This window comes from Hemibagrus wyckioides, linkage group LG27 (assembly GCF_019097595.1).
Source record: "Hemibagrus wyckioides isolate EC202008001 linkage group LG27, SWU_Hwy_1.0, whole genome shotgun sequence".
NCBI lineage: Eukaryota > Metazoa > Chordata > Actinopteri > Siluriformes > Bagridae > Hemibagrus > Hemibagrus wyckioides.
In genome coordinates this window covers 17,678,603-17,706,455 of record NC_080736.1, presented here as the reverse complement: position 1 = coordinate 17,706,455, position 27,853 = coordinate 17,678,603, and the positions used below count along the sequence as shown (strand labels likewise).

Genomic DNA, 27,853 nt, shown 5'->3' with positions numbered 1-27,853 from the left:
TTTACAGGCATCATAAACTGTTTAATTTTATGATGAAAACACAAACATGAATGTGTTTGTAACACTGTGTCAGAGGGAATGCTGGGTAAAGACTGGTGTGTGTGTGCAGGATTACACACAGGGTTCATCAGAGCATTTATAAAGCATTAAGGTCATGTATTTGAGAAAAGAAAGTAAATCCCCTCTCATCTGTCTCTTTATGATGTACACTATATTGCCAAAAGTATTCGCTCACCCATCCAAATAATCAGAATCAGGTGTTCCAATCACTTCCACGGCCACAGGTGTGTATCCAGCGTGGAACTGTGATAGGATGCCACCTGTGCAACAAATCCAGTCGTGAAATTTCCTCGCTCCTAAATATTCCACAGTCAACTGTCAGCTGTATTATAAGAACGTGGAAGTGTTTGGGAACCACAGCAACTCAGCCACGAAGTGGTAGGCCACGTAAACTGACGGAGCGGGGTCAGCGGATGCTGAGGCGCATAGTGCGAAGAGGTCGCCAACTTTCTGCAGAGTCAATCGCTACAGACCTCCAAACTTCATGTGGCCTTCAGATTAGCTCAAGAACAGTGCGCAGAGAGCTTCATGGAATGGGTTTCCATGGCCGAGCAGCTGCATCCAAGCCATACATCACCAAGTGCAATGCAAAGCGTCGGATGCAGTGGTGTAAAGCACGCCGCCACTGGACTCTAGAGCAGTGGAGACGCGTTCTCTGGAGTGACGAATCACGCTTCTCCATCTGGCCATCTGATGGACGAGTCTGGGTTTGGCGGTTGCCAGGAGAACGGTACTTGTCTGACTGCATTGTGCCAAGTGTAAAGTTTGGTGGAGGGGGGATTATGGTGTGGGGTTGTTTTTCAGGAGCTGGGCTTGGCCCCTTAGTTCCAGTGAAAGGAACTCTGAATGCTTCAGCATACCAAGACATTTTGGACAATTCCATGCTCCCAACTTTGTGGGAACAGTTTGGAGCTGGCCCCTTCCTCTTCCAACATGACTGTGCACCAGTGCACAAAGCAAGGTCCATAAAGACATGGATGACAGTCTGGTGTGGATGAACTTGACTGGCCTGCACAGAGTCCTGACCTCAACCCGATAGAACACCTTTGGGATGAATTAGAGCGGAGACTGAGAGCCAGACCTTCTCGTCCAACATCAGTGTGTGACCTCACAAATGCGCTTCTGGAAGAATGGTCAAAAATTCCCATAAACACACTCCTAAACCTTGTGGACAGCCTTCCCAGAAGAGTTGAAGCTGTTATAGCTGCAAAGGGTGGACCGACGTCATGTTGAACCCTATGGATTAGGAATGGGATGTCACTTAAGTTCATATGCGAGTCAAGGCAGGTGAGAGAATACTTTTGGCAATATAGTGTATGTGCGTGTGTTCAGTCATATGAAATGCAGGTGTGTGTGTGTGACGTGCATTTATTCACCATGTCACAGGTTTTATTACTTCAGATTTTCTCTATCACTTTTTAGGTTTATTAGTTTTCAGTTTTTGTAAGTTTAGAAAATAAAAACAAGGCTGTTTAGAACAACAGAGTCAACAAAGTCTTTACTCCACCATCATGAGAGACAAAGCGTGATAAAAAAGATTATTATCGCATCATTATATAAAAGCATAATTCTATACATAACTCTCAGCTCACTGTTCAGCTTTATCACCAGTGCAGTGTAAAAATATTAACACTAAAAACTCAATCACAGAGAGAGAGAGGGAGAGAGAGAGAGAGAGAGAGATTAACAGTCTGCTGGTGGAGGAGAACACATTTGTCTGTCTCTCTCTGTCTGTCTGTCTGTCTGTCTCTCAGTCGCTCAGCCAGACAGTTCTGTCTCTCACAGAGTAAAGAAGAGGATGAGAACGACGAGGAGGATGATGAGAAGAGCACCTATAGCACACCACTGTCTCCGGCCTAACCACACACACACACAAACACATTAATAATACACACTAAAGACAGAGATGTAAACAATCCTCAATAAAAAGTCATTATAATGTGTGTGTGTGTGTGTATGTGTGTGTGTATGTGTGTACTCACTGCTGGTCATGTGTGAAACTTTTTCCAGTTTCTTGAGCACTGAATCCATTCTGGAACCCGACTGTTCCATCTCCTCACTGAACTCCCCTAACATACTACACACACACACACACACACACACACACTGTTTCTTCTTTCTCTTTTAAATGTGTGTGTGTGTGTGTGTTAAATGCTTTAGCAGGGTTTGGTTAGTTCTTACAGGATATATTGAAAAGCTCTCCTCTGACCACAGAGTAATGGCTACTGCTCTAAACAGCTTTCTGGGAAAACCTCTTTCTATGGGAACGCCTCACTCTGGAAACATTCTGCTTGGTGTTAAAACCTCATTCTCTGTAAACAGCTCTATCTCTCTGTCTGTCTGTCTGTCTCTCTCTCTCGCTCTCTCTGGTGCATGCTGGGGGTCGGGTGAGGGTTGTAGGGGGTGAGACTCTGCGGGTGTGAAACCTGTTCACATCTTTTTTTTCCCTTTTCTGCGTGATTTGGTGAGTGTTTTTGAAGCTGGTTGACAGTAGTAGTATTAAGACAGGCATGGCGTCTCAGCAGGAGACACCATCGCTATCTCTCTGCTATGGATTCAGGTACCTGAAGACAGGGTAAGGGTGGAGGACGTTCTCATAGCGGTTGGTGCGAAGGCTGGTTGCAAAAACATTATCTCTGCTTCCCGAATGAATAAAGCAGTAGTGGTGTTTTTAAAAGAACGGGGTTTTTTTTAATCGTGTGCTAGAAAGTGGAATTGTTATGAATGAAAGAATGGTATACAGTTTCCCGTTGTTTACTCCCTCTGTTAAAGCTACGATCTCAAATTGTCCAACGAAGTGCTTTAGTGTGAGCTCATGCGCTTCGGAAAACCCGCGAGTGTGCTGAAAATGATCCCGCTAGGTTGTAAAAATCCCACATTAAAACATGTAACATCCTTTAGGAGAGCGGTGTTTATGTTTGTAGACTCGCCTGAAATCTCCTTCAGTTTGAAGTATGAACAGAGAACGTACATGATTTACGCGAGCACAGGCACGGTGAAGTGCTTTGAACGTGGTGACATCGGGCACAAACGGCTGGCCTGTCCTCACAGGGGGCAGGGGGATGGCATGGATGTTGGCATGGAGGCCGGTGAGGTGGCCGGTGCAACGGCAGGTGAAATGGTGGAGCTTACCGGGCGTGCCGAGGTTAGTCATGCAGAGGAAAGTGCGGGACCTCCCGCTCGGCCCGAGTCGGAGGCCCCTACCCCCACGGGGAAACAGACTCAGGCCAAAAGTGCGTTTCCTTTTACCAGTGCAGTAGTAATGCAGAGTGATGAGATCATGTCGGAGGTAAATGATAACGTTTTGTGGTCTGATATGGTAAGCAATGCAGATCTCACAGTAAGTGACTTCAGATGAAAGTGAAACTGGAAACAGTGTTAATGAAAGTGATCTTAAAATATCACAGGAATCTGTTGCTGATGTCCTTGAGATCCCCAGAGATCTTCTCAGGCAGATGAGTCCCTGTACACCTTAGAGGAAGTCAACAACTTTCTAGATGAGACATTTGGAAAACAGGTGAGACTTCTTTCCTGATGAAGTTTATTGTCTTCTGACCATAAGTTTAAGTTTTTCTGACCATCTTTCAGTAGTCTTGTCGCACCTCTCCAGCAAACCACCCTTCTGGCATTTCAATACAAAGTTACTGCAGGATGATATTTTTTGTGGGCAAATTGTACTCTTCTGGGAGCACTGGAAAACAAAAAAGGTGATTTTGTAAATCTGAGACAGTGGTGGGTTGTTGGAAAGATTAAAATGAAGATGTTCTGTCAACAGTACACTGCAATGTCAAGCACCAGAGCAAAGCGGACTATTAAAGTGCTTGAAAAAGAGATACACTCTACTCAGCTCAAGATGACAACTATGCATGATCCCAGGTTACTAATGACTCTACAACAAAAGAGGAAGGAGCTCGGGACATATCAGCATGAAAAAGTAAAGGGAGCATTGGTGAGATCTCAATTCACAAACCTTGTGGATATGGACACTTTTTTTTAACCTTGAACGCTCAACAGCTCAAAGTAAACAGATGGTCTGTCTCCGCCTACCTGATGGCAGAGTGACCACTGAGATTACTGAGATGCGTAAGCATGCGGTGGATTTTTATTCCGCCCTGTACACTGCTGTGATTCGGACTGCACTGCACAACTTTTGTATGGATTTCTTCAGATGAATCAACCACATTTCTGGATTGTGACATCACACTGGAGGAGCTCACCACTACAGTGAGTCAGCTCGCTTCAGGCCGGTCACCTGGTGTTGATGGATTACCATCTGACTTTTATAAACAGTTCTGGAACTGCACTGAGGGTGATTTTTATGAAGTCCTTGTCAAATGCAGCAGAGACAGATTTTTCCATTTCCTGTCAATGTGCAGTGCTGTCAGCCTTTGGTATTGGAGAGATATTTAAATTGGGTACAGAGTACAGTTAGCTTCTTCTACAAAGTGAGGCTTTATGGGCTGGTCAAGAATCACCAGGGCATCCACCAAGGCTACCCGAAAACCTTAAGTGGGGCAGGAATGGGTTAAAAATGCTGGGTGTCTTCTTAGGAACAGATGACTTTCTGAAGCAGAACTGGGAGGGTGTAGTGGAGAGGGTGTGCACCAAGTTGTCTATATGGAAATGGACGCTACCCCAGCTGTCCTACAGAGGGAGAGTTTTAGTTGCCAATAACCTTGCTGCTTCCACTCTGTGGCACAGATTGAGTGTACATCAACCACTGGCAGGACTTGTGCAGTGGCAGTTGGTGAGTTTCTTCTGGTCAGGTCAGCACTGGGTCAGAGCATCTGTACTCCATCTACCGGTACAAGAAGGTGGACAGGGCCTGGTGGACATCAGGTCCAGGATAATGACTTAGACTTCAAGCTGCTCAGAGACTGTTATACCAGAGGAACTTTGCCTGGCAGGATACAGCCACTATGCTTCTGAAGAGAGCAGGAGGAATGGGGTTTGACAAACACCTTTTTCTCATGAAGCCACAAGTAGTTGACCTGGTGGAGCTTACACCATTCTACAGATCAATGCTGAAAGCATGGAGGATGTTCTCTTTCTCGAGGATGCCTGACACAGCAGCTGGATTATCAAGGCTGTTGTCTTCAGCTAGTTTGTGCTAAAGTTTAAGGACTGCCAGATGCATGAAGTTGAGTCACTTAGTGGGCATCGACCCAGCAGCTCTTGTGGAAAGGACTGGGAATAATAGTTCACACCGAATATTGGGCCAACTAAGAGCAGAGATATGGAGGTCACTGCCTGCAGAGCATCAGGAGTTCCTGAACAGGCCATTGTTCAGTGGAGAGAGGGAGGCCATTATGACTTCCCTACACTTGTTATCAGTGCTGCTGTGGAGGAGTGGAGAAAGGAGGAGAGGTTACTCTTATCTTTTGATACTCCAGCATTGAGCACCTTTAAGGTGAAGGTGTGTTATGCATGGTCCTTGGTGGGAGTTCCAGCCAGCAGATGGACTGAGTTTTTTGGCAATGAGTCTTCCCCTAAAGGCTGCTGGCAGTCCCTGAACAAGCGCCCAATCGACAAACGGACGGGTGACCTCCACTGGAGGATAGTACACGGTGCGATAGCCACGAACATAAATCGGGTGGACCTCGATCCTAGTGTTGGGGAGGGTTGTCCTTATTGTTCAGAGACACTCTTTCACCTCTTTGTGAAGTAAAAGCGGCCTCAGAACATCTTCGCACTGCTAGAACACTGGTTTTCGGTTCCAGGTGGCACGTTCCCTTTGTGGTGTTTAATTTTTTGGCCGAAATATTTTGTGAGACAGAAACATAGTATAGTACTGCTAAACTTTCTGTCTGGACCGGCAAAATTAGCCATTTGGAAATCAAGAAAGAACAAAATGCTAGGCAAGGCTGCAGTAGATTTGCTGGCGATGTTCAAGGGTCTAGTGGCCGTGAGGTTCAGAATAGAACATGCATACTATGTTGTAGTGGGGAAGCTACCAGTGTTTACCTGTACATGGGGATAAACGACTTATTATGTACTGATGATGTGGAAAATTCTAACCTACTAGGGATGCAACAATACAGTTAACCTACGGTTCAATACGTACTGCAGTTTTTAACACAGTGATATCTCTGGGTGATGGAGCTGCAGGTGTGTGGTCATGTTGAAGTATTTCCATGTCAGTATGTAACTCGTGTGGAACAGCGCTTAAACACAGACATGTTTTTGTTTAGTGTTTTTGTTTCATCGGCATCATAGTGAACAACGAATCTGAAATGTCCCCACACCACAGATCTGAGAGACGGAGCTGCTTCCTCGTGTTTCTGTCTCACTTCACCGCTCTCCAGGGTTAGAGTCAAATCTGACACCAGCATCACAAGCATGGTTACCGCCCCTAACTTTAGCGCTCACTGAATGGGTATTTACTCGCGGGAAGGCGTGTCTGTCTCAGCGCGTAGACATGCAGTACAGGCAAACACAAACAGGAAGTTCAGAGAGTAATAAACACAAACAGGAAGTTCAGAGAGTAATAAACACAAACAGGAAGTTCAGAGAGTAATAAACACAAACAGGAAGTACAGAGAGTAATAAACACAAACAGGAAGTTCAGAGAGTAATAAACACAAACAGGAAGTACAGAGAGTAATAAACACAAACAGGAAGTTCAGAGAGTAATAAACACAAACAGGAAGTTCAGAGAGTAATAAACGCATGGTTATTATTATTTTAAGGAAAAACCGAAAAAAATGCGGTTCACACACGCGTATTGAACCGTGGAGGTCGTACCGAATGCTTCAATATTATATTGAGTATTGTGGCATCCCTATGAATTTTTGACCTTTTGACTGCAAGTGTTAGAAAGTAGTTTTTGCTTTTTTTCTTTGTTTCTCTAAGTACTGTATAATTGGATGCTTTCTTCTTTGCTTATTTTTTCTTTTTTCTTTCTTTTTTTATTGGATCTAGGCTGGTATTATAAAGTGATGTAGTTTATGGTGAGAATTGATTTAACTCATTAAAGGATTTTTAAAATTTAATTCTCTCTCTCTCTCTCTCTCTCTGAGAACACTCTCCTCATTAAAGTCAGCAGCACTGAGGTAGATCTCTCACACACCTTCCTCACTCCAGCTCTCATGTAGTACAGCATCCTGTAGCTTTAACTACTTAATTATCACTGTAGTATAGCTCTGAGCATAGTGTGTGTGTGTGTGTGTGTGTGTGTGTGTGTGTGTGTGTGTGTGTCTTACACAGACTGCTCATCCAGTTCATCTCCAATCCTGGCACTCATGTCCTTCAGAACACGGATACTTCCGGAAACCAGCTCCAACTGCTCATCCTGCTCCTGAACTATCAGCTACACACACACACACACACACACACACACACACACACACACACACACAATAGAACAGCTCATGAACTATCAGGCCCCCCCCCACACACACAATAATACAAATGTTGTATGTACCTGCTGCTGCTCCTGTTGTTCTTCAATGTACCTCGAGTTTGCTGATACCAGGTGAGAATCTAAATCTGCATACCGCTGTGTGTCCAACAGAGCCTACACACACACACACACACACACACACACACACACACACACACACACACAAGTATTGTCCAACATCACTGACACTCTGAGATCCAGAGTGTGAGACTCTGCTGAGGTTCTCTTCTCCCCTCCTCTCTCCTCTTCTCTCCTCCTCGTCTCCCCTGTTCTCTCCTCCTCTTCTCCCCTCCTCTCTCCTCTTCTCCCCTCTTCTCTCCTCCTCGTCTCCCCTGTTCTCTCCTCCTCTTCTCCCCTCCTCTCTCCTCTTCTCTCCTCCTCTTCTCCCCTCCTCTCTCCTATTCTCCCCTGTTCTCTCCTCTTCTCTCCTCCTCTTCTCCCCTGTTCTCTCCTCTTCTCTCCTCCTCTTCTCCCCTCCTCTCTCCTCTTCTCCCCTGTTCTCTCCTCCTCTTCTCCCCTCCTCTCTCCTCTTCTCCCCTGTTCTCTCCTCTTCTCTCCTCCTCTTCTCCCCTGTTCTCTCCTCCTCTTCTCCCCTCCTCTCTCCTCTTCTCCCCTCTTCTCTCCTCCTCTTCTCCCCTGTTCTCTCCTCTTCTCTCCTCCTCTTCTCCCCTCCTCTCTCCTCTTCTCCCCTGTTCTCTCCTCCTCTTCTCCCCTCCTCTCTCCTCTTCTCTCCTCCTCTTCTCCCCTGTTCTCTCCTCCTCTTCTCCCCTCCTCTCTCCTCTTCTCCCCTGTTCTCTCCTCCTCTTCTCCCCTCCTCTCTCCTCTTCTCCCCTGTTCTCTCCTCCTCTTCTCCCCTCCTCTCTCCTCTTCTCCCCTGTTCTCTCCTCTTCTCCCCTGTTCTCCCCTCCTCTCTCCTCTTCTCCCCTGTTCTCCACTCCTCTCTCTTCTCCCCTCCTCTCCCCTCCTCTCTCCTGTTCTCTCCTCCTCTCTCCTGTTCTCCCCTCCTCTCCCCTGTTCTCTCTTCTTCTCCCCTGTTCACTCCTCTTCTCCCCTGTTCTCTCCTCTTCTCCCCTGTTCTCTCCTCTTCTCCCCTGTTCTCTCCTCTTCTCTCCTGTTCTCTCCTCTTCTCTCCTGTTCTTTCCTCCCCTGTTCTCCCCTCCTCTCTCCTGTTCTCCCCTCCTCTCCCCTCTTCTCCCCTGTTCTCTCCTCTTCTCTCCTGTTCTCTCCTCTTCTCCCCTGTTCTCTCCTCTTCTCCCCTGTTCTCCCCTCCTCTCCCCTGTTCTCCCCTCCTCTCTCTTCTCCCCTGTTCTCTCCTCCTCTCCCCTGTTCTCTCCTCCTCTCCCCTGTTCTCTCCTCTTCTCCCGTTCTCTCCTCTTCTCCCCTGTTCTCTCCTCTTCTCTCCTCTTCTCTCCTCTTCTCCCCTCTTCTCTCCTCTTCTCTCCTCTTCTCTCGTTCTCTCCTCGTCTCCCCTGTTCTCTCCTCTTCTCCCGTTCTCTCCTCTTCTCCCCTGTTCTCTTCTCTTCTCTCCTCCTCTCCCCAGTTCTCTCCTCTTCTCCCCTGTTCTCTCCTCTTCTCCCCTGTTCTCTCCTGTTCTCTCCTCTTCTCCCGTTCTCTCCTCTTCTCCCCTGTTCTCTCCTCTTCTCTCCTGTTCTCTCCTCCTCTCCCCTGTTCTCTCCTCTTCTCCCCTGTTCTCTCCTCTTCTCCCCTGTTCTCTCCTCTTCTCCCCTGTTCTCTCCTCTTCTCCCCTGTTCTCTCCTCCTCTCCCCTGTTCTCTCCTCCTCTCCCCTGTTCTCTCCTCTTCTCCCCTGTTCTCTCCTCCTCTCCCCTGTTCTCTCCTCTTCTCCCCTGTTCTCTCCTCTTCTCCCCTGTTCTCTCCTCTTCTCCCCTGTTCTCTCCTCTTCTCCCCTGTTCTCTCCTCTTCTCCCCTCCTCTCTCCTCCTCTCCCCTGTTCTCTCCTCTTCTCCCCTGTTCTCTCCTCTTCTCCCCTGTTCTCTCCTCTTCTCTCCTGTTCTCTCCTCTTCTCTCCTGTTCTCTCCTCCTCTCCCCTCCTCTCTCCTGTTCTCTCCTCTTCTCTCCTGTTCTCTCCTCCTCTCCCCTCTTCTCCCCTGTTCTCTCCTCTTCTCCCCTGTTCTCTCCTGTTCTCCCCTCCTCTCTCCTGTTCTCCCCTCCTCTCTCCTGTTCTCCCCTCCTCTCTCCTCTTCTCCCCTGTTCTCTCCTCTTCTCCCCTGTTCTCTCCTCTTCTCCCTTGTTCTCTCCTCATCTCTCCTCCTCTCCTCTTCTCCCCTGTTCTCTCCTCTTCTCCACTGTTCTCTCCTCTTCTCTCCTGTTCTCTCCTCTTCTCTCCTGTTCTCCCCTCCTCTCTCCTGTTCTCTCCTCTTCTCCCCTGTTCTCTCCTCTTCTCCCCTGTTCTCTCCTCTTCTCCCGTTCTCTCCTCTTCTCCCCTGTTCTCTCCTCTTCTCCCGTTCTCTCCTCTTCTCCCCTGTTCTCTCCTCTTCTATCCTCTTCTCTCCTCTTCTCCCCTGTTCTCTTCTCTTCTCTCCTCCTCTCCCCTGTTCTCTCCTCTTCTCCCGTTCTCTCCTCTTCTCCCCTGTTCTCTCCTCTTCTCCCCTGTTCTCTCCTCTTCTCCCCTGTTCTCTCCTCTTCTCCCGTTCTCTCCTCTTCTCCCCTGTTCTCTCCTGTTCTCTCCTCTTCTCCCCTGTTCTCTCCTCTTCTCCCCTGTTCTCTCCTCTTCTCTCCTGTTCTCTCCTCTTCTCCCGTTCTCTCCTCTTCTCCCCTGTTCTCTCCTCTTCTCTCCTCTTCTCTCGTTCTCTCCTCTTCTCTCCCGTTCTCTCCTCTTCTCCCGTTCTCTCCTCTTCTCCCCTGTTCTCTCCTCTTCTATCCTCTTCTCCCCTGTTCTCTCCTCTTCTCTCGTTCTCTCCTCTTCTCCCGTTCTCTCCTCTTCTCTCCCGTTCTCTCCTCTTCTCCCGTTCTCTCCTCTTCTCCCCTGTTCTCTCCTCTTCTCTCCTCTTCTCCCCTGTTCTCTCCTCTTCTCCCCTGTTCTCTCCTCTTCTCTCCCGTTCTCTCCTCTTCTCCCCTGTTCTCTCCTCTTCTCCCCTGTTCTCTCCTCTTCTCTCGTTCTCTCCTCTTCTCCCCTGTTCTCTCCTCTTCTCTCCCGTTCTCTCCTCTTCTCTCCCGTTCTCTCCTCTTCTCCTCTTCTCCCCTGTTCTCTCCTCTTCTCCCCTGTTCTCTCCTCTTCTCCCGTTCTCTCCTCTTCTCTCCTCTTCTCTCGTTCTCTCCTCTTCTCCCCTGTTCTCTCCTCTTCTCTCCCGTTCTCTCCTCTTCTCCCGTTCTCTCCTCTTCTCCCCTGTTCTCTCCTCTTCTCTCCCGTTCTCTCCTCTTCTCCCGTTCTCTCCTCTTCTCCCCTGTTCTCTCCTCTTCTATCCTCTTCTCTCCTCTTCTCCCCTGTTCTCTTCTCTTCTCTCCTCCTCTCCCCTGTTCTCTCCTCTTCTCCCCTGTTCTCTCCTCTTCTCCCCTGTTCTCTCCTCTTCTCTCCTGTTCTCTCCTCTTCTCCCGTTCTCTCCTCTTCTCCCCTGTTCTCTCCTCTTCTCTCCTCTTCTCCCCTGTTCTCTCCTCTTCTCTCCTGTTCTCTCCTCCTCTCCCCTGTTCTCTCCTCTTCTCCCCTGTTCTCTCCTCTTCTCCCCTGTTCTCTCCTCCTCTCTCCTGTTCTCTCCTCTTCTCCCGTTCTCTCCTCTTCTCCCCTGTTCTCTCCTCTTCTCTCCTCTTCTCCCCTGTTCTCTCCTCTTCTCTCCTGTTCTCTCCTCCTCTCCCCTGTTCTCTCCTCTTCTCCCCTGTTCTCTCCTCTTCTCTCCTGTTCTCCCCTCCTCTCTCCTGTTCTCCCCTCCTCTCTCCTGTTCTCTCCTCTTCTCCCCTGTTCTCTCCTCTTCTCCCCTGTTCTCTCCTGTTCTCTCCTCTTCTCTCCTGTTCTCCCCTCCTCTCTCCTCTTCTCCCGTTCTCTCCTCTTCTCCCCTGTTCTCTCCTCTTCTCTCCTCTTCTCTCCTGTTCTCTCCTCTTCTCTCGTTCTCTCCTCTTCTCCCCTGTTCTCTCCTCTTCTCTCCCGTTCTCTCCTCTTCTCCCGTTCTCTCCTCTTCTCCCCTGTTCTCTTCTCTTCTCTCCTCCTCTCCCCTGTTCTCTCCTCTTCTCCCCTGTTCTCTCCTCTTCTCCCCTGTTCTCTCCTCCTCTCTCCTCTTCTCCCGTTCTCTCCTCTTCTCTCCTGTTCTCTCCTCTTCTCCCGTTCTCTCCTCTTCTCTCCTGTTCTCTCCTCTTCTCCCGTTCTCTCCTCTTCTCCCGTTCTCTCCTCTTCTCCCCTGTTCTCTCCTCTTCTCTCCTCTTCTCCCCTGTTCTCTTCTCTTCTCTCCTCCTCTCCCCTGTTCTCTCCTCTTCTCCCCTGTTCTCTCCTCTTCTCCCCTGTTCTCTCCTCTTCTCCCCTGTTCTCTCCTCTTCTCCCGTTCTCTCTTCTTCTCTCCTGTTCTCTCCTCTTCTCCCGTTCTCTCCTCTTCTCTCCTGTTCTCTCCTCTTCTCCCGTTCTCTCCTCTTCTCCCCTGTTCTCTCCTCTTCTCCCCTGTTCTCTTCTCTTCTCCTCTCCCCTGTTCTCTCCTCTTCTCCCCTGTTCTCTCCTCTTCTCCCCTGTTCTCTCCTCTTCTCCCCTGTTCTCTCCTCTTCTCCCCTGTTCTCTCCTCTTCTCTCCTGTTCTCTCCTCTTCTCCCGTTCTCTCCTCTTCTCCCCTGTTCTCTCCTCTTCTCCCCTGTTCTCTCCTCTTCTCCCCTGTTCTCTCCTCTTCTCTCCTGTTCTCTCCTCTTCTCCCGTTCTCTCCTCTTCTCTCCTGTTCTCTCCTCTTCTCCCGTTCTCTCCTCTTCTCTCCTGTTCTCTCCTGCTCTCCCCTGTTCTCTCCTCCTCTCCCCTGTTCTCTCCTCTTCTCCCCTCTTCTCTCCTGTTCTCCTCTCCTCTCTCCTGTTCTCTCCTCTTCTCCCCTGTTCTCTCCTCTTCTCCCCTGTTCTCTCCTCTCCTCCCCTGTTCTCCCCTCCTCTCTCCTGTTCTCTCCTCCTCTCCCCTCTTCTCTCCTCTTCTCCCCTGTTCTCTCCTCTTCTCCCCTGTTCTCTCCTCCCCTGTTCTCCCCTCTTCTCCCCTCCTCTCTCCTCTTCTCTCCTCTTCTCCCCTGTTCTCTCCTCTTCTCCCCTGTTCTCTCCTCCCCTGTTCTCCCCTCTTCTCTCCTGTTCTCCCCTCCTCTCTCCTGTTCTCCCCTCCTCTCCTCTTCTCCCCTGTTCTCTCCTCTTCTCCCCTGTTCTCCCCTCTTCTCTCCTGTTCTCCTCTCTCCTGTTCTCTCCTCTTCTCCCCTGTTCTCTCCTCTCCTCCCCTGTTCTCCCCTCCTCTCTCCTGTTCTCCCATCCTCTCTCCTCTTCTCTCCTGTTCTCTCCTCCCCTGTTCTCCCCTCCTCTCTCCTGTTCTCTCCTCCTCTCTCCTGTTCTCTCCTCCCCTGTTCTCCCCTCCTCTCTCCTGTTCTCTCCTCCTCTCCTCTCCTGTTCTCCCATCCTCTCTCCTCTTCTCTCCTGTTCTCTCCTCCCCTGTTCTCCCCTCCTCTCTCCTGTTCTCCCCTCCTCTCTCCTGTTCTCCCCTCCTCTCCCCTCCTCTCTCCTGTTCTCTCCTCCTCTCTCCTGTTCTCCCATCTTCTCTCCTCCTCTCTCCTGTTCTCTCCTCCCCTGTTCTCTCCTCCTCTCTCCTGTTCTCTCCTCCTCTCTCCTGTTCTCTCCTCCTCTCTCCTGTTCTCCCCTCCTCTCTCCTGTTCTCTCCTCTTCTCTCCTGTTCTCTCCTCTTCTCCCATTCTCTCCTCTTCTCCCCTGTTCTCTCCTCTTCTCCCCTGTTCTCTCCTCTTCTCCCCTGTTCTCTCCTCTTCTCCCCTGTTCTCTCCTCTTCTCCCCTGTTCTCCCCTCTTCTCTCCTGTTCTCCCCTCCTCTCTCCTGTTCTCTCCTCTTCTCCCCTGTTCTCTCCTCTTCTCCCCTGTTCTCTCCTCTTCTCCCCTGTTCTCTCCTCTTCTCCCCTGTTCTCCCCTCTTCTCTCCTGTTCTCCTCTCTCCTGTTCTCTCCTCTTCTCCCCTGTTCTCTCCTCTCCTCCCCTGTTCTCCCCTCCTCTCTCCTGTTCTCCCATCCTCTCTCCTCTTCTCTCCTGTTCTCTCCTCCCCTGTTCTCCCCTCCTCTCTCCTGTTCTCTCCTCCTCTCTCCTGTTCTCTCCTCCCCTGTTCTCCCCTCCTCTCTCCTGTTCTCTCCTCTTCTCTCCTGTTCTCTTCTCTTCTCTCCTCCTCTCCCCTGTTCTCTCCCGTTCTCCCCTCCTCTCCCCTCTTCTCCCCTCCTCTCTCCTCTTCTCCCCTGTTCTCTCCTCCCCTGTTCTCCCCTCTTCTCTCCTGTTCTCTCCTCTTCTCCCCTGTTCTCTCCTCTTCTCCCCTGTTCTCTCCTCTTCTCCCCTGTTCCCTCCTCCCGTTCTCTCCTCTTCTCCCGTTCTCTCCTCTTCTCTCCTGTTCTCTCCTCTTCTCCCGTTCTCTCCTCTTCTCCCCTGTTCACTCCTCTTCTCTCCTCTTCTCCCTGCTCTCTCCTCTTCTCTCCTGTTCTCTCCTCTTCTCTCCTCTTCTCCCCTGTTCTCTCCTCTCTCTCCCTGTTCTCTCCTCTTCTCCCGTTCTCTTCTCCCCTGTTCTCTCCTCTTCTCCACTGTTCTCTCCTCTTCTCTCCTGTTCTCCCCTCCTCTCTCCTGTTCTCCCCTGTTCTCTCCTCTTCTCCCCTGTTCTCTCCTCTTCTCCCCTGTTCTCTCCTCTTCTCTCCTGTTCTCTCCTCTTCTCCCGTTCTCTTCTCTCCTCTTCTCTCCTCTTCTCCCCTGTTCTCTCCTCTTCTCTCCTCTTCTCTCCTGTTCTCTCCTCTTCTCCCGTTCTCTCCTCTTCTCCCCTGTTCTCTCCTCTTCTCTCCTGTTCTCTCCTCCTCTCCCCTGTTCTCTCCTCCTCTCCCCTGTTCTCCCCTCTTCTCTCCTGTTCTCCTCTCCTCTCTCCTCTTCTCCCGTTCTCTCCTCTTCTCCCCTGTTCTCTCCTCTCCTCCCCTGTTCTCCCCTCCTCTCTCCTGTTCTCTCCTCCTCTCCCCTCTTCTCTCCTCTTCTCCCCTGTTCTCTCCTCTTCTCCCCTGTTCTCCCCTCCTCTCTCCTGTTCTCTCCTCCTCTCCCCTCTTCTCTCCTCTTCTCCCCTGTTCTCTCCTCTTCTCCCCTGTTCTCTCCTCCCCTGTTCTCCCCTCTTCTCTCCTCTTCTCCCCTCCTCTCTCCTCTTCTCTCCTCTTCTCCCCTGTTCTCCCCTGTTCTCTCCTCTTCTCCCCTGTTCTCTCCTCCCCTGTTCTCCCCTCTTCTCTCCTGTTCTCCCCTCCTCTCTCCTGTTCTCCCCTCCTCTCCTGTTCTCTCCTCTTCTCCCCTGTTCTCTCCTCTTCTCCCCTGTTCTCTCCTCTTCTCCCCTGTTCTCCCCTCTTCTCTCCTGTTCTCCTCTCTCCTGTTCTCTCCTCTTCTCCCCTGTTCTCTCCTCTCCTCCCCTGTTCTCCCCTCCTCTCTCCTGTTCTCCCATCCTCTCTCCTCTTCTCTCCTGTTCTCTCCTCCCCTGTTCTCCCCTCCTCTCTCCTGTTCTCTCGTCCTCTCTCCTGTTCTCTCCTCCCCTGTTCTCCCCTCCTCTCTCCTGTTCTCTCCTGTTCTCTCCTCCTCTCCTCTCCTGTTCTCCCATCCTCTCTCCTCTTCTCTCCTGTTCTCTCCTCCCCTGTTCTCCCCTCCTCTCTCCTGTTCTCCCCTCCTCTCTCCTGTTCTCCCCTCCTCTCCCCTCCTCTCTCCTGTTCTCTCCTCCTCTCTCCTGTTCTCCCATCTTCTCTCCTCCTCTCTCCTGTTCTCTCCTCCCCTGTTCTCTCCTCCTCTCTCCTGTTCTCCCCTCCTCTCTCCTGTTCTCTCCTCCTCTCTCCTGTTCTCTCCTCCTCTCTCCTGTTCTCCCCTCCTCTCTCCTGTTCTCTCCTCCTCTCTCCTGTTCTCTCCTCCTCTCTCCTGTTCTCCCCTCCTCTCTCCTGTTCTCCCCTCCTCTCTCCTGTTCTCCCCTCCTCTCTCCTGCAGCTGTGTGTAAATCTTTATTATTCTCCCAGGGGATGAATCCTGTCCTCTGTCTCAGGGACAGTGAAAACCTGAGACATCTCACTCTTCATTACAAAACAAACACAACCAAAGACGTAGAGATGATGTCTCACCTGCCTGTTCTTCTTCTCCACCTGAGCAACAGCAGAGGGACTAGAGAGCTGCTGCTTCATCTCCTACACACACACACACACACACACACACACACACACACACACACACACACACACAGTGTGTCAGTGAAGACTCTCAGTGCTCTACAGCATGAGTGAGAAACCCACAGGAATGAAAGTGACACTGAAATAGAAAGAGATTCATGAGAATCTACATGTGCTGTGATCTGCTGCTACTGATGTAGGAGTGGAACTGGATAAGATGTGTGTGTGTGTGTGTGTGTGTGTGTGTGTGTGTGTGTGTGTGTGTACCTGTACAGCAGTGCGTGTTTGCTCCACAAACTCTCTTCTCTCCTGTAGTTCGTTCTCACACAGACGGAACTTACCAGGGTTCGACTGTACAATACCTCACTGAGTCAAGGCTCACACACCACACACACACACACAGGTAGACAAACACACACACACACAGGTAGACAAACACACACACACACACACACAGGTAGACAAACACACACACACACACACAGGTAGACAAACACACACACACAAACACAGGTAGACAAACACACACACACAGGTAGACAAACACACACACACACAGGTAGACAAACACACACACACAGGTAGACAAACACACACACACAGGTAGACAAACACACACACAGGTAGACAAACACACACACACACAGGTAGACAAACACACACACACACACAGGTAGACAAAAACACACACACACACACAGGTAGACAAACACACACACACACTCTCTCTCTCTCTCCAGATAGTGTACCCCTCTCTCTCTCTCTCCAGATAGTGTACCTCTCTCTCTCTCTCTCTCTCTCCAGATAGTGTACCTCTCTCTCTCTCTCTCTCTCTCTCTCTCTCCAGATAGTGTACCTCTCTCTCTCTCTCTCCAGATAGTGTACCTCTCTCTCTCTCTCTCTCTCTCTCTCTCCAGATAGTGTACCTCTCTCTCTCTCTCTCCAGATAGTGTACCTCTCTCTCTCTCTCTCTCTCTCTCTCCAGATAGTGTACCTCTCTCTCTCTCTCTCCAGATAGTGTACCTCTCTCTCTCTCTCTCTCTCTCTCTCTCTCTCTCTCTCTCTCTCCAGATAGTGTACCTCTCTCTCTCTCTCTCTCTCCAGATAGTGTACCTCTCTCTCTCTCTCTCCAGATAGTGTACCTCTCTCTCTCTCTCTCTCTCTCCAGATAGTGTACCCTCTCTCTCTCTCCAGATAGTGTACCTCTCTCTCTCTCTCTCTCTCCAGATAGTGTACTCTCTCTCTCTCTCTCCAGATAGTGTACTCTCTCTCTCTCCAGAAAGTGTACCGCTCTCTCTCTCTCTCTCTCTCTCTCCAGATAGTGTACCTCTCTCTCTCTCTCTCTCTCTCTCTCCAGATCGTGGAGCTCTCTCTCTCTCTCTCCAGATAGTGTACCTCTCTCTCTCTCCAGATAGTGTACCACTCTCTCTCTCTCCAGATAGTGTACCTCTCTCTCTCTCTCTCCAGATAGTGTACCTCCCTCTCTCTCTCCAGATAGTGTACCTCTCTCTCTCTCTCCAGATAGTGTACCTCTCTCTCTCTCTGTCTCCAGATAGTGTCCCTCTCTCTCTCTCTCCAGATAGTGTACCTCTCTCTCTCTCTCTCCAGATAGTGTACCTCTCTCTCTCTCCAGATAGTGTACTCTCTCTCTCTCTCTCTCTCCAGATAGTGTCTCTCTCTCCAGATAGTGTACCTCTCTCTCTCTCTCCAGATAGTGTACTCTCTCTCTCTCTCTCTCTCCAGATAGTGTACCTCTCTCTCTCTCTCTCCAGATAGTGTACTCTCTCTCTCTCTCTCTCTCCAGATAGTGTACCTCTCTCTCTCTCTCTCCAGATAGTGTACTCTCTCTCTCTCTCTCTCTCTCCAGATAGTGTACTCTCTCTCTCTCTCCAGATAGTGTGCCTCTCTCTCTCTCTCTCTCTCCAGATAGTGTACCTCTCTCTCTCTCTCTCTCCAGATAGTGTACCTCTCTCTCTCTCTCCAGATAGTGTACCTCTCTCTCTCTCTCTCTCTCCAGATAGTGTACCTCTCTCTCTCTCTCCAGATAGTGTACCTCTCTCTCTCTCTCTCTCTCCAGATAGTGTACCTCTCTCTCTCTCTCTCCAGATAGTGTACCTCTCTCTCTCTCTCTCTCTCTCCAGATAGTGTACCTCTCTCTCTCTCTCTCTCTCCAGATAGTGTACCTCTCTCTCTCTCTCCAGATAGTGTACCTCTCTCTCTCTCTCTCTCTCTCTCTCTCTCTCCAGATAGTGTACCTCTCTCTCTCTCTCTCTCTCTCCAGATAGTGTACCTCTCTCTCTCTCTCTCTCTCTCTCTCTCTCCAGATAGTGTACCTCTCTCTCTCTCTCCAGATAGTGTACCTCTCTCTCTCTCTCCAGATAGTGTACCTCTCTCTCTCTCTCCAGATAGTGTACCTCTCTCTCTCTCTCTCTCTCCAGATAGTGTTCCTCTCTCTCTCTCTCTCTCTCTCCAGATAGTGTACCCCTCTCTCTCTCTCCAGATAGTGTACCTCTCTCTCTCTCTCGCTCTCCAGATAGTGTACCCCTCTCTCTCTCCAGATAGTGTACCCCTCTCTCTCTCTCCAGATAGTGTACCCCTCTCTCTCTCTCCAGATAGTGTACCCCTCTCTCTCTCTCCAGATAGTGTACCCCTCTCTCTCTCTCTCTCTCCAGATAGTGGACCCCTCTCTCCAGATAGTGTACTCTCTCTCTCCAGATAGTGTACCTCTCTCTCTCTCCAGATAGTGTACCCTCTCTCTCTCTCCAGATAGTGTACCTCTCTCTCTCTCCAGATAGTGTACTCTCTCTCTCCAGATAGTGTACTCCTCCCTCTCCCGTTCTCTCTCCCGCGGCAGATAGTGTACCTCTCTCCCTCCAGATAGTGTACCCCCCTCTCTCTCCCTCTCTCTATCTCCAGATAGTGTACCCCACTCTCTCCAGATAGTGTACCCTCTCTCTCTCTCTCCAGATAGTGTACTCTCTCTCTCTCTCTCTCTCCAGATAGTGTACCTCTCTCTCTCTCCAGATAGTGTACCTCTCTCTCTCTCTCTCTCTCTCTCCAGATAGTGTACCCTCTCTCTCTCCAGATAGTGTACCTCTCTCTCTCTCTCTCTCTCTCTCTCTCCAGATAGTGTACCCCTCTCTCTCCAGATAGTGTACCCCTCTCTCTCCAGATAGTGTACCCCTCTCTCTCTCTCTCTCCAGATAGTGTACCCCTCTCTCTCTCTCCAGATAGTGTACCCCTCTCTCTCTCTCCAGATAGTGTACCTCTCTCTCTCTCTCTCTCTCTCTCTCTCCAGATAGTGTACCCCTCTCTCTCCAGATAGTGTACCCCCCTCTCTCTCTCTCTCTCTCTCTCCAGATAGTGTACCCCTCTCTCTCCAGATAGTGTACCCCTCTCTCTCTCTCCAGATAGTGTACCCCTCTCTCTCTCTCCAGATAGTGTACCCCTCTCTCTCTCCAGATAGTGTACCCCTCTCTCTCTCTCCAGATAGTGTACCTCTCTCTCTCTCCAGATAGTGTACTCTCTCTCTCTCCAGATAGTGTACTCTCTCTCTCTCCAGATAGTGTACTCTCTCTCTCTCCAGATAGTGTACCTCTCTCTCTCTCCAGATAGTGTACCTCTCTCTCTCTCCAGATAGTGTACCCTCTCTCTCCAGATAGTGTACCCCTCTCTCTCTCTCTCCAGATAGTGTACCTCTCTCTCTCTCTCTCTCTCTCCAGATAGTGTACCCTCTCTCTCTCTCTCTCTCTCTCTCCAGATAGTGTACCCTCTCTCTCTCTCTCTCTCTCTCTCCAGATAGTGTACCCCTCTCTCTCTCTCCAGATAGTGTACCTCTCTCTCTCTCTCTCTCTCTCTCTCCAGATAGTGTACCTCTCTCTCTCTCTCTCTCTCTCTCTCTCCAGATAGTGTACCCCTCTCTCTCTCTCCAGATAGTGTACCTCTCTCTCTCTCTCTCTCTCCAGATAGTGTATCTCTCTCTCTCTCTCCAGATAGTGTACTCTCTCTCTCTCTCTCTCTCTCCAGATAGTGTCCCTCTCTCTCTCTCTCTCTCCAGATAGTGTACCTCTCTCTCTCTCTCTCTCCAGATAGTGTACCTCTCTCTCTCTCTCTCTCTCTCTCTCTCTCTCTCTCCAGATAGTGTACCTCTCTCTCTCTCTCTCTCCAGATAGTGTACCTCTCTCTCTCTCTCTCTCTCTCTCTCCAGATAGTGTACCCCTCTCTCTCTCTCTCTCTCTCTCTCTCTCCAGATAGTGTACCTCTCTCTCTCTCTCTCCAGATAGTGTACCTCTCTCTCTCTCTCTCTCCAGATAGTGTGCCCTCTCTCTCTCTCTCTCTCTCTCTCTCTCCAGATAGTGTACCCCCTCTCTCTCTCTCTCTCTCTCTCTCTCCAGATAGTGTACCCCTCTCTCTCTCTCTCTCTCTCTCCAGATAGTGTACCCCTATCTCTCCAGATAGTGTACCCCTCTCTCTCTCTCTCCAGATAGTGTACCCCTCTCTCTCTCTCTCCAGATAGTGTACCCCTCTCTCTCTCTCCAGATAGTGTACCCCTCTCTCTCTCTCCAGATAGTGTACCCCTCTCTCTCTCTCCAGATAGTGTACCCCTCTCTCTCTCTCCAGATAGTGTACCCCTCTCTCTCCAGATAGTGTACCCCTCTCTCTCTCTCTCTCCAGATAGTGTGCCCCTCTCTCTCTCTCTCTCTCCAGATAGTGTACTCTCTCTCTCTCTCTCCAGATAGTGTACCTCTCTCTCTCTCTCTCTCCAGATAGTGTACCCCTCTCTCTCCAGATAGTGTACCTCTCTCTCTCTCTCTCCAGATAGTGTACCTCTCTCTCTCTCTCTCTCTCTCTCTCTCTCCAGATAGTGTACCTCTCTCTCTCTCTCTCCAGATAGTGTACCTCTCTCTCTCTCTCCAGATAGTGTACCTCTCTCTCTCTCTCCAGATAGTGTACCTCTCTCTCTCTCTCTCTCTCTCCAGATAGTGTACCTCTCTCTCTCTCTCCAGATAGTGTACCTCTCTCTCTCTCTCTCTCTCTCCAGATAGTGTACCTCTCTCTCTCTCTCCAGATAGTGTACTCTCTCTCTCTCTCTCTCTCTCCAGATAGTGTACCCTCTCTCTCCAGATAGTGTACTCTCTCTCTCTCTCTCCAGATAGTGTACTCTCTCTCTCTCTCTCTCTCTCCAGATAGTGTACCTCTCTCTCTCTCCAGATAGTGTACTCTCTCTCTCTCTCTCCAGATAGTGTACCCCCTCTCTCTCTCTCTCCAGATAGTGTACTCTCTCTCTCTCCAGATAGTGTACTCTCTCTCTCTCTCTCTCTCTCTCTCTCTCTCTCTCTCTCTCCAGATAGTGTACCCCTCTCTCTCTCTCCAGATAGTGTACCCCTCTCTCTCTCTCCAGATAGTGGTCCCCTCTCTCTCCAGATAGTGTACCCCTCTCTCTCTCTCTCTCCAGATAGTGTACCTCTCTCTCTCTCTCTCTCTCTCTCCAGATAGTGTACCCCTCTCTCTCTCTCTCTCTCTCCAGATAGTGTACCCCTCTCTCTCTCTCTCTCTCTCCAGATAGTGTACCCCTCTCTCTCTCTCTCTCTCTCTCTCTCTCCAGATAGTGTACCCCTCTCTCTCTCTCTCTCTCTCTCCAGATAGTGTACCCCTCTCTCTCTCTCTCTCTCTCCAGATAGTGTACCCCTCTCTCTCTCTCTCTCCAGATAGTGTACCCCTCTCTCTCTCTCTCTCTCTCCAGATAGTGTACCCCTCTCTCTCTCTCTCTCTCCAGATAGTGTACCCCTCTCTCTCCAGATAGTGTACCCCTCTCTCTCTCTCTCTCCAGATAGTGTACCCCTCTCTCTCTCTCTCTCCAGATAGTGTACCCCTCTCTCTCTCTCCAGATAGTGTACCTCTCTCTCTCTCTCTCTCTCTCTCTCTCTGTCTCCAGATAGTGTACCTCTCTCTCTCTCTCTCTCTCTCTCCAGATAGTGTACCCCTCTCTCTCTCTCCAGATAGTGTACCTCACTCTCTCTCTCTCTCTCTCTCCAGATAGTGTACCTCTCTCTCTCTCTCTCTCTCTCCAGATAGTGTACCCCTCTCTCTCTCTCTCCAGATAGTGTACCCCTCTCTCTCTCTCTCCAGATAGTGTACCTCTCTCTCTCTCTCTCTCTCTCCAGATAGTGTACCTCTCTCTCTCTCTCTCTCTCCAGATAGTGTACCTCTCTCTCTCTCTCTCTCCAGATAGTGTACCTCTCTCTCTCTCTCTCTCTCCAGATAGTGTACCTCTCTCTCTCTCTCTCTCCAGATAGTGTACCCCTCTCTCTCCAGATAGTGTACCCCTCTCTCTCCAGATAGTGTACCCCTCTCTCTCTCTCTCCAGATAGTGTACCCCTCTCTCTCCAGATAGTGTACCCCTCTCTCTCTCTCTCCAGATAGTGTACCCCTCTCTCTCTCTCCAGATAGTGTACCTCTCTCTCTCTCTCTCTCTCTCTCCAGATAGTGTACCTCTCTCTCTCTCTCTCTCTCTCTCCAGATAGTGTACCCCTCTCTCTCTCCAGATAGTGTACTCTCTCTCTCTCTCTCTCTCCAGATAGTGTGCTCTCTCTCTCTCTCTCTCTCTCTCTCCAGATAGTGTACCTCTCTCTCTCTCTCTCTCTCCAGATAGTGTACCTCTCTCTCTCTCTCCAGATAGTGTACCTCTCTCTCTCTCTCTCTCTCTCTCTCTCTCCAGATAGTGTACCTCTCTCTCTCTCCAGATAGTGTACTCTCTCTCTCTCTCCAGATAGTGTACCTCTCTCTCTCTCTCCAGATAGTGTACCTCTCTCTCTCTCTCTCTCTCTCCAGATAGTGTCCCTCTCTCTCTCTCTCCAGATAGTGTACCTCTCTCTCTCTCTCTCCAGATAGTGTACCTCTCTCTCTCTCCAGATAGTGTACCTCTCTCTCTCTCTCCAGATAGTGTACCTCTCTCTCTCTCTCTCCAGATAGTGTACCTCTCTCTCTCTCTCTCCAGATAGTGTACCTCTCTCTCTCTCTCTCTCTCCAGATAGTGTACCTCTCTCTCTCTCTCTCCAGATAGTGTACCTCTCTCTCTCTCTCTCTCTCTCCAGATAGTGTACCTCTCTCTCTCTCTCTCCAGATAGTGTACCTCTCTCTCTATCTCTCTCTCCAGATAGTGTACCTCTCTCTCTCTCTCTCTCTCTCTCTCTCTCTCTCCAGATAGTGTACCTCTCTCTCTCTCTCTCCAGATAGTGTACCTCTCTCTCTCTCTCTCTCTCTCTCTCCAGATAGTGTACCTCTCTCTCTCTCCAGATAGTGTACCTCTCTCTCTATCTCTCTCTCCAGATAGTGTACCTCTCTCTCTCTCTCTCTCCAGATAGTGTACCCTCTCTCTCTCTCCAGATAGTGTGCCTGTCTCTCTCTCTCTCTCTCTCTCCAGATAGTGTACCTCTCTCTCTCTCTCTCTCTCTCTCTCTCTCCAGATAGTGTACCTCTCTCTCTCTCTCTCTCTCCAGATAGTGTACCCCTCTCTCTCTCTCTCTCTCCAGATAGTGTACCCCTCTCTCTCTCCAGATAGTGTACCCCTCTCTCTCTCTGTCTCTCTCCAGATAGTGTACCCCTCTCTCTCTCTCTCTCTCTCTCTCTCCAGATAGTGTACCCCTCTCTCTCTCTCCAGATAGTGTACCCCTCTCTCTCTCTCCAGATAGTGTACCCCTCTCTCTCTCTCCAGATAGTGTACCCCTCTCTCTCTCTCCAGATAGTGTACCCCTCTCTCTCTCTCCAGATAGTGTACCCCTCTCTCTCTCTCTCTCTCTCTCTCTCCAGATAGTGTACCCCTCTCTCTCCAGATAGTGTACCCCCCCCTCTCTCTCTCTCTCTCTCCAGATAGTGTACCTCTCTCTCTCTCTCTCCAGATAGTGTACCCCTCTCTCTCCAGATAGTGTACCCCTCTCTCTCTCTCTCCACATAGTGTACTCTCTCTCTCTCCAGATAGTGTACCTCTCTCTCTCCAGATAGTGTACCCCTCTCTCTCTCTCCTGATTGTGTACCCCTCTCTCTCCAGATAGTGTTCCCCTCTCTCTCTCTCTGCAGATAGTGTACCCCTCTCTCTCCAGATAGTGTACCCCTCTCTCTCTCTCTCCAGATAGTGTACCCCTCTCTCTCTCTCTCCAGATAGTGTACCCCTCTCTCTCTCCAGATAGTGTACCCCTCTCTCTCTCTCCAGATAGTGTACCCCTCTCTCTCTCTCCAGATAGTGTACCCCTCTCTCTCTCTCTCCAGATAGTGTACCCCTCTCTCCAGATAGTGTACCCCTCTCTCTCCAGATAGTGTACCTCTCTCTCTCTCCAGATAGTGTACCTCTCTCTCTCTCTCTCCAGATAGTGTACCCCTCTCTCTCTCTCCAGATAGTGTACCCCTCTCTCTCTCTCCAGATAGTGTACCCCTCTCTCTCTCTCTCTCCAGATAGTGTACCCCTCTCTCTCTCCAGATAGTGTACCTCTCTCTCTCTCTCTCCAGATAGTGTACCTCTCTCTCTCTCTCTCCAGATAGTGTACCTCTCTCTCTCTCTCTCTCTCCAGATAGTGTACCTCTCTCTCTCTCTCTCTCCAGATAGTGTACCCCTCTCTCTCTCTCTCTCCAGATAGTGTACCCCTCTCTCTCTCTCTCTCCAGATAGTGTACCCCTCTCTCTCTCTCTCTCTCTCTCTCTCTCTCTCCAGATAGTGTACCCCTCTCTCTCTCTCTCTCCAGATAGTGTACCCCTCTCTCTCTCTCTCTCTCTCTCCAGATAGTGTACCCCTCTCTCTCCAGATAGTGTACCCCTCTCTCTCTCTCTCTCTCCAGATAGTGTACCCCTCTCTCTCTCTCTCTCCAGATAGTGTACCCCTCTCTCTCCAGATAGTGTACCCCTCTCTCTCTCTCCAGATAGTGTACCCCTCTCTCTCTCTCTCTCTCTCTCCAGATAGTGTACCCCTCTCTCTCCAGATAGTGTACCCCTATCTCTCCAGATAGTGTACCCCTCTCTCTCTCTCTCCAGATAGTGTACCCCTCTCTCTCTCTCTCTCTCTCTCCAGATAGTGTACCCCTCTCTCTCTCTCTCTCCAGATAGTGTACCTCTCTCTCTCTCCAGATAGTGTACTCTCTCTCTCTCTCTCTCTCTCTCCAGATAGTGTACCCCTCTCTCTCCAGATAGTGTACCCCTCTCTCTCTCTCCAGATAGTGTACCCCTCTCTCTCTCTCCAGATAGTGTACCCCTCTCTCTCCAGATAGTGTACCCCTCTCTCTCTCTCTCCAGATAGTGTACCCCTCTCTCTCCAGATAGTGTACCCCTCTCTCTCTCTCCAGATAGTGTACCTCTCTCTCTCTCTCTCCAGATAGTGTACCCCCCTCTCTCTCTCTCTCTCTCTCTCTCCAGATAGTGTACCTCTCTCTCTCTCTCTCCAGATAGTGTACCCCTCTCTCTCCAGATAGTGTACCCCTCTCTCTCTCTCTCCAGATAGTGTACCCCTCTCTCTCTCTCTCCAGATAGTGTACCCCTCTCTCTCCAGATAGTGTACCCCTCTCTCTCTCTCTCTCTCCAGATAGTGTACCCCTCTCTCTCTCTCTCTCTCTCCAGATAGTGTACCCCTCTCTCTCTCTCTCTCTCCAGATAGTGTACCCCTCTCTCTCCAGATAGTGTACCCCTCTCTCTCTCTCTCCAGATAGTGTACCCCTCTCTCTCTCTCTCTCTCTCCAGATAGTGTACCCCTCTCTCTCTCTCTCTCTCTCTCTCCAGATAGTGTACCCCTCTCTCTCTCTCTCTCTCTCCAGATAGTGTACCCCTCTCTCTCTCTCTCTCTCTCCAGATAGTGTACCTCTCTCTCTCTCTCTCCAGATAGTGTACCTCTCTCTCTCTCTCTCTCTCTCCAGATAGTGTACCCCTCTCTCTCTCTCTCTCTCTCTCTCTCCAGATAGTGTACCTCTCTCTCTCTCTCTCCAGATAGTGTACCTCTCTCTCTCTCTCTCTCCAGATAGTGTACCTCTCTCTCTCTCTCTCTCTCTCTCCAGATAGTGTACCCCTCTCTCTCTCTCTCTCTCCAGATAGTGTACCTCTCTCTCTCTCTCTCCAGATAGTGTACCTCTCTCTCTCTCTCTCCAGATAGTGTACCTCTCTCTCTCTCTCTCTCTCTCCAGATAGTGTACCCCTCTCTCTCCAGATAGTGTACCCCTCTCTCTCTCTCTCTCCAGATAGTGTACCTCTCTCTCTCTCTCTCCAGATAGTGTACCTCTCTCTCTCTCTCCAGATAGTGTACCTCTCTCTCTCTCTCTCTCTCTCTCTCTCTCCAGATAGTGTACCTCTCTCTCTCTCTCTCTCCAGATAGTGTACCTCTCTCTCTCTCTCTCTCTCTCTCTCTCCAGATAGTGTACCTCTCTCTCTCTCTCTCTCTCTCTCCAGATAGTGTACCTCTCTCTCTCTCTCTCTCTCTCCAGATAGTGTACCCCTCTCTCTCTCTCTCTCTCCAGATAGTGTACCCCTCTCTCTCCAGATAGTGTACCCCTCTCTCTCTCTCTCTCTCTCTCTCCAGATAGTGTACCCCTCTCTCTCTCTCTCCAGATAGTGTACCCCTCTCTCTCTCTCTCTCCAGATAGTGTACCCCTCTCTCTCTCTCTCCAGATAGTGTACCTCTCTCTCTCTCTCTCTCTCTCTCTCTCCAGATAGTGTACCTCTCTCTCTCTCTCTCTCTCTCTCTCTCTCCAGATAGTGTACCCCTCTCTCTCTCTCTCTCCAGATAGTGTACCTCTCTCTCTCTCTCTCTCTCTCTCTCCAGATAGTGTACCTCTCTCTCTCTCTCTCTCTCTCTCCAGATAGTGTACCCCTCTCTCTCTCTCTCTCCAGATAGTGTACCTCTCTCTCTCTCTCTCTCTCTCTCTCCAGATAGTGTACCCCTCTCTCTCTCTCTCCAGATAGTGTACCCCTCTCTCTCTCTCTCTCTCTCCAGATAGTGTACCCCACTCTCTCTCTCTCCAGATAGTGTACCCCTCTCTCTCTCTCTCTCTCTCCAGATAGTGTACCCCTCTCTCTCTCTCTCTCTCTCTCCAGATAGTGTACCCCTCTCTCTCTCTCTCTCTCTCTCTCCAGATAGTGTACCCCTCTCTCTCTCTCTCTCTCTCTCCAGATAGTGTACCCCTCTCTCTCTCTAGGATACTGATTGTCTCCTGTAGATCCTCCAGGTCCCACTCGATGGCCCGTAAACAGTTGCGAAGTTCATTTTTGCTCCAGTCCAGTTCATCTCGGCTCACAGGTTCTTCTTCCTGGAGAAGCTCCGCCCATCTCTCACAAAGTCCCCGCCCACGCTGCACTGCTTTCTGTACCTCACTGACAGAGAGACAGAGGGTGTGTGATCATGAGTGTTCCCCACATCCTCAAAACAACACACCATTAAACACAAACACGTTGTGTAAGCTTTCTGTAATTCAGTGTGATTTCATAAAGCTTAAACATGCTGGTGTGAACTGTGTGTAACTGTTCAGACTGAATAAACATTTATTCATAACAAAACAGCTGAGTGAACGTGGAGGAGTAAACATGAATATTTATTCAGTCTGAACAATTACACAGGTGATAAAGACACAATTTACTCACCGCAGCATTAGTGTGTGTGTGTGTGTGTGTGTGTTTATCATGAGCCTACCTGGGATCTACATTTATATTTATTTATTAAAATACTTCACACAGTGAGAGTGGTTCTGTGATTATTATTATTCTCTCACACACACACACACACACACACACACACACATTAACAGGGCTGCTAACTTAACACCGAGTCTACCTAGCAGGCTAGCTAAATGTGTATATAAAAGCTGTATTTAAGAACTGATACGATTATCGAAATGAGAATAGAGAGGGTTTGTGAGAGTTAGTGATTATTTACGCTTTAACGACGAAGAACGGATCATCCATGGTGCATCTTCAGCACAGTGAAGCCCGAGACTTTAGACACCAGGAACTGAGCGATTGAGCTCCAGCGCAGTGAAGCCGGAAACAACAGACTGCTGCGTTTCCTCTACAATATAAGTGTCTCACTGATTTTACACAATAAAGGTTT

At 49.8% G+C, this 27,853-nt stretch overlaps 1 protein-coding gene across 1 annotated transcript; it reads right to left on the bottom strand.

Moving 5' to 3' along the window:
* Positions 1–27,804, bottom strand: LOC131347889 (syntaxin-10-like). The gene is made up of 8 exons (XM_058382339.1): positions 27,680–27,804; positions 26,951–27,120; positions 16,048–16,142; positions 15,736–15,798; positions 7,484–7,576; positions 7,263–7,369; positions 2,043–2,137; positions 1–1,916 (listed from the first exon to the last, which is right to left on the bottom strand). The coding sequence occupies exons 1-8, from the start codon at positions 27,706–27,708 to the stop codon at positions 1,840–1,842; spliced, it is 729 nt and encodes a 242-aa protein (XP_058238322.1). The 5' UTR covers positions 27,709–27,804; the 3' UTR covers positions 1–1,839.
* Positions 27,805–27,853: the final 49 nt, after the last annotated feature.

Coding starts and splice junctions, on each gene's coding strand:
- LOC131347889 (XM_058382339.1), bottom strand. CDS start 27,708: ATGGATGATCCGTTCTTCGTCGTTAAAGC. Junction 16,143..26,950: donor GGATCTACAGGAGACAATCA/GTATCCTAGAGA, acceptor TGACTCAGTGAG/GTATTGTACAGTCGAACCCT. Junction 15,799..16,047: donor AAACACGCACTGCTGTACAG/GTACACACACAC, acceptor GTGTGTGTGTAG/GAGATGAAGCAGCAGCTCTC.